The sequence below is a fragment of the Portunus trituberculatus genome, unplaced genomic scaffold, assembly GCF_017591435.1.
Source record: "Portunus trituberculatus isolate SZX2019 unplaced genomic scaffold, ASM1759143v1 PGA_scaffold_465__1_contigs__length_105797, whole genome shotgun sequence".
NCBI lineage: Eukaryota > Metazoa > Arthropoda > Malacostraca > Decapoda > Portunidae > Portunus > Portunus trituberculatus.
The window spans coordinates 80,001-84,477 of record NW_025541633.1 but is presented as its reverse complement, the minus strand read 5'-3'; the positions used below and the strand labels follow the sequence as shown (position 1 = coordinate 84,477).

Here is a 4,477-nt window from a genome sequence, read left to right as displayed (position 1 = left end):
CTTCTTCCTTCGTTGCCGGCGGTGAAGTGTGAACTGCGGGGCAAGGTGAGGGGCGGGGCAGCTGACCGCTGATTGGCTGTAAGCGAGGCTCACAGCCAAGGGGCGAGCTACGCAGCGACACGTCCGTCTCCTGGAAAGAGAAGAGAGTGAGTGTTGCACCCGACTTGAAGAGTGCCATTTATGTAAGCAATCCTGCTCAGGATCGCGAGTCGCCGCGAGAGCCAGCCTCCCGGTTGGGCGTTACGTGTTACGCGCTGATCCGATCTTCCTTTTATATAGAGGAAACGAGCCCGCCGAAGAACAGATAACGCACAACACACCGACTCGCTCCCGCAGCTGACGGAGTGTTACTTGCTAATAATACTACCACTACTACTTGTTAATCCCACCTACTACCACCACTACTCGCCATGTCCGGACGCGGCAAAGGAGGAAAGGTGAAGGGAAAGTCAAAGTCCCGTTCCAGCCGTGCTGGACTCCAGTTCCCGGTCGGCAGGATTCATCGCCTCCTGAGGAAGGGCAACTACGCCGAGCGAGTGGGGGCTGGCGCCCCCGTGTACCTTGCAGCGGTCATGGAGTACCTGGCCGCCGAAGTCCTCGAGCTTGCCGGCAACGCCGCCCGCGACAACAAGAAGACTCGCATCATCCCGCGTCACCTGCAGCTGGCCATCCGGAACGACGAGGAACTTAACAAGCTCCTCTCCGGGGTCACCATTGCACAGGGTGGCGTGCTGCCAAACATTCAGGCTGTGCTCCTTCCCAAGAAGACCGAGAAGAAGTAAATCCCTCTCCTCCTCAATATCATCACCAACAAGTATATACATCCGGCTCCTCTTCGGAGCCACACATTGACACATCTAGAGAATTGAATAGACTATAGTGTTAACCATGATATTAATAATAATGATGGTATATATTTTTTTGATAATGAATGATAGAAATGCTAATGGTAGAATTTTTTTTTCTCTTTATTTTTTTTGTTCCGGCCTGCAGCGCTGCAAAAAAAAAAAAAAAAAAAAAAAAAAAAAAACGCCTTGCGCTGAGCAAATTATGGGATTAGGGCCCGTGTGTCAATGAGGACCTTGCTTCCCGCACACGCCCCTCTCTGTCTTGCTCTCTTGCTTCCCTCCTGGCTGGTAGGTAGCTAGCGGGACAGGGATCAATTAACGCGGTCGGTCACTTTGACCTGTGATCTCACTCGGCAGTCATCCAAGAGATGCGGATTAAACGTTGTCAAGTATTGCTGTGTTTGCAAAAACAAACAATGCGAAATATGTTCAAAGATAAACAAGAAGCTTACTCCAACTTGCCTTTTCTTTTTCTTTTTTTTTTCTTTTCTTTTTCTTTTAGAGCATCACAATGTATATAATACAACACCGTTCAATTACCAAGTATTAAGTACCTACCTGACTTAAGGTGCGTATTGGTGCGTGCAAGTGTCCCCCCTCTCTTGCTTCCCTCCTGGCTGGTAGGTGGTAGGTAGGGACAGGGAGGGAGTGAGTGAGTGACCCATGGATTAACGCTTTCACTTTGACCTGTGATCTCACTCGGCGGTCATCCCCGAGAGGGGAGGGCGCGCGGATCAAACGATGTCAAGTATTGCTGTGTTTGTTTGCAAAAACAATGCAAAATATATTTAAAGATAAACAGAAACTCTCCAACTTTTTTTTTTTTTTTTTTTCTTTAAGGTGTGCGTATTGGAGTGTGACAGCGCTGCAGGCCGGAAAATTCCCGGCAGGAACAAAAAAAAAAAAAAAAAAAACCTAAAAGATCTCCATACAAGTAAGCGGTCAGACCATAGTGGATAAGGTGGTGGACGTGGGATCGGGCAGACAGACAGACGTTCACGCGTCGGCTCGAAAGAATCACACCACACACCGTTTTGAAGGTATGTCAGTCGGCGAGGGGGATTTAATGAAAGGTACCTACCTACCTACATGTCACCGCGGTACCCAGGTTCTATCTAGGTGGCTACACCAAAGATGATGATGATGATGATGATGATGATGCGCTTCGGTGTTGATATGGACCCTCCCTCCTTGTATGGGTACCACTATAAAGAAATAAAATTGCCTGCGCCACTAATGGGCGGAAGCTTAACAAACAAACAAACAAACAGCACCTGTAGCAGCGGTTGGTGTCTGACATTTTTTTTCTCTCCTATAGAGAAATTGCATCGAACCGCTAGCCTAGCTTGGTGCCGGGGGAAGGGGATAAGAATGACCACCTGCACGGACGTGTGCTGTGCTCTGTCGAGCTTGGATATTAACCATTGAAGTCTGAAGAAGAAGGAAAAAAAAAAAAAAAAAAAATATATATAGAAAGTCACTGCAGCGGCTGTGGGAGGAGGAAAGACGCAAGCCGTCAGACTAACCGTGACACACGACACGCTAATAAATACGCACACTATAGTCTGACCATTTTTATGAAGATCACTTAGGCGTTGGCGTTTTTCCTGCCTGCGGCGCTGTCACACGTGTACCAATACGCGCCCCAAGTCAGGTACTTAATACTTTTTAACTGAATGGTGTTGTAGTACATATACATTGTGATGCTCTAAAGAGGCAAGTTAGAGGAATTTGTGTTTATTTTTAAATAAATTTTGCATTGGTTTTGCAAACGCAACAACAATGCTTGACAACGTTTCCTCCGAGCGTTGTCACATCCTTCTGGGTGACCGAGTGAGGTCACAGGTCAAAGTGACCGTGTTAATCCATGGTGTGTGGGGAGCAAGGTTATCATTGACACATAGGCTCTAATCCCTTAATTTGCCCAGCAACGCCGCAGGCCGGGAAATTCCCAAAAATGGCAACGTCTAAGTGATCTTCACACTATAATAATCTGATTAACAATTTGTCTTGGCCATGTTGCAGTGGGTATTTGGTGAATGAAATGATCGATTGCTATCTTTACATCATCCATCCATCCTAATTTGACCTTAGAATCTAAAATGGTTGCTTTGCTGATGTCATTCAGGTATATTTGAGAAATCATATTCTTTGTATGTAAAATATAATGTTTTTTTTTTTTTTGGATCGTAGTTGCTAAAGTGTGTCTGTGTATATATTAGGATTTTCACCGGTGGCAAGGCGCCCCGCAAGCAGCTTGCCACGAAGGCAGCTCGCAAATCTGCTCCTGCCACTGGAGGTGTCAAGAAGCCCCACCGTTACAGGCCAGGAACCGTGGCCCTCCGTGAGATCCGCCGTTATCAGAAGAGCACCGAACTGCTTATCAGGAAGCTGCCTTTCCAGCGCTTGGTGCGTGAAATTGCCCAGGATTTCAAGACTGACCTCCGCTTCCAGTCCTCCGCTGTCATGGCCCTCCAGGAAGCTTCCGAGGCTTATCTCGTGGGTCTCTTTGAAGACACTAACCTGTGCGCCATCCACGCCAAGCGTGTCACTATCATGCCCAAGGACATCCAGCTGGCTCGTCGAATCCGTGGCGAGCGTGCCTAATAAGTGTGTCATCCAAGGCAAGCAAGCAACAACAAACAATATCTAGGCCCTCTTCAGGGCCAAAGGTGCTTTATCTAAAGAGAATAATATTACATAGACCATGAATGGGTTGGCTTTGATCGAGCGATTTCCCTGATTAGATTAGAAGACTTTTTTTTTTTCTCTCTCTCTCTCTCTCTCTCTCTCTCTCTCTCTCTCTCTCTCTCTCTCTCTCTCTCTCTCTCTCTCTCTCTCTCTCTCTCTCTCTCTCTCTCTCTCTCTCTCTCTCTCTCTCTCTCTCTCTCTCTCTCTCTCTCTCTCTTTTTTTTTTTTTTTTTTCAACCTTCCTCTCTGTGTCTAGGATCCGATATTCCATGTGCATGTTTCTGATCAGTAGTATGTCGGTGGCCGATGGAGAATGACTGCTTTCCCTCCAGTCTGATTTGTAGATATATTGATTGATTGATTCACTGCAATTCAGTCAAGAAAAGAAAGAAAGAAATAAAAAAAAAAAAAAAAAAAAAAGCGAAGATTCATGTTACAAGCTATAATAAATGTGTGCTTCCTGAGCTTTGTGTGATGAAAAACGTTATGTTACTGAAATAGGAGGCATCATCATTAATCAAGAAGAAGAAGAAGAGCATGAATGCACCCACCCTCCAAAGCCTGCCTGCCGTGATTAGTATCGTACGTACGCTTAATCATCACCATCATCATACTACTACTACTACGGGTGCTGCTGTTGTGCAGTGGATGATGGATCTCTTTGCTCTGACCCGGTTGCGAGCCTCATTAATGACGAGCCAGCCATCTAGCTCATCCATATCCATCCATCCATCCGGCTCTGGTGCACCAGCGGCGACCACCATCCACACTTGTCTATATTGTGTCTCCTTTTTTTTTGGATTCAGGTGTGGCTCCTATGGAGCCGGGTAGGGTTTGAATACTGTCTGAGACAGCAGTTGCTCTTTTTTCTTCTTTCCCCCCTTCTAGCTGACTGACAGTCAGTTTACTTGGAGGAGGTGTACTTGGTGACAGCCTTG

General features: G+C 46.6%; 2 protein-coding genes across 2 annotated transcripts; both read left to right on the top strand.

The window, feature by feature from the left end:
- The first annotated feature begins 395 nt into the window (after window positions 1-395).
- LOC123500668 (histone H2A) lies at window positions 396-947 on the top strand. The gene has a single exon (XM_045249324.1). The coding sequence runs from the start codon at window positions 411-413 to the stop codon at window positions 780-782; it is 372 nt and encodes a 123-aa protein (XP_045105259.1). The 5' UTR covers window positions 396-410; the 3' UTR covers window positions 783-947.
- Window positions 948-1,589: 642 nt separating this feature from the next.
- LOC123500674 (histone H3-like) lies at window positions 1,590-3,511 on the top strand. Its single transcript, XM_045249331.1, has 2 exons — window positions 1,590-1,606; window positions 3,071-3,511. The coding sequence occupies exons 1-2, from the start codon at window positions 1,590-1,592 to the stop codon at window positions 3,453-3,455; spliced, it is 402 nt and encodes a 133-aa protein (XP_045105266.1). The 3' UTR covers window positions 3,456-3,511.
- The last annotated feature ends 966 nt before the right edge of the window (window positions 3,512-4,477 follow it).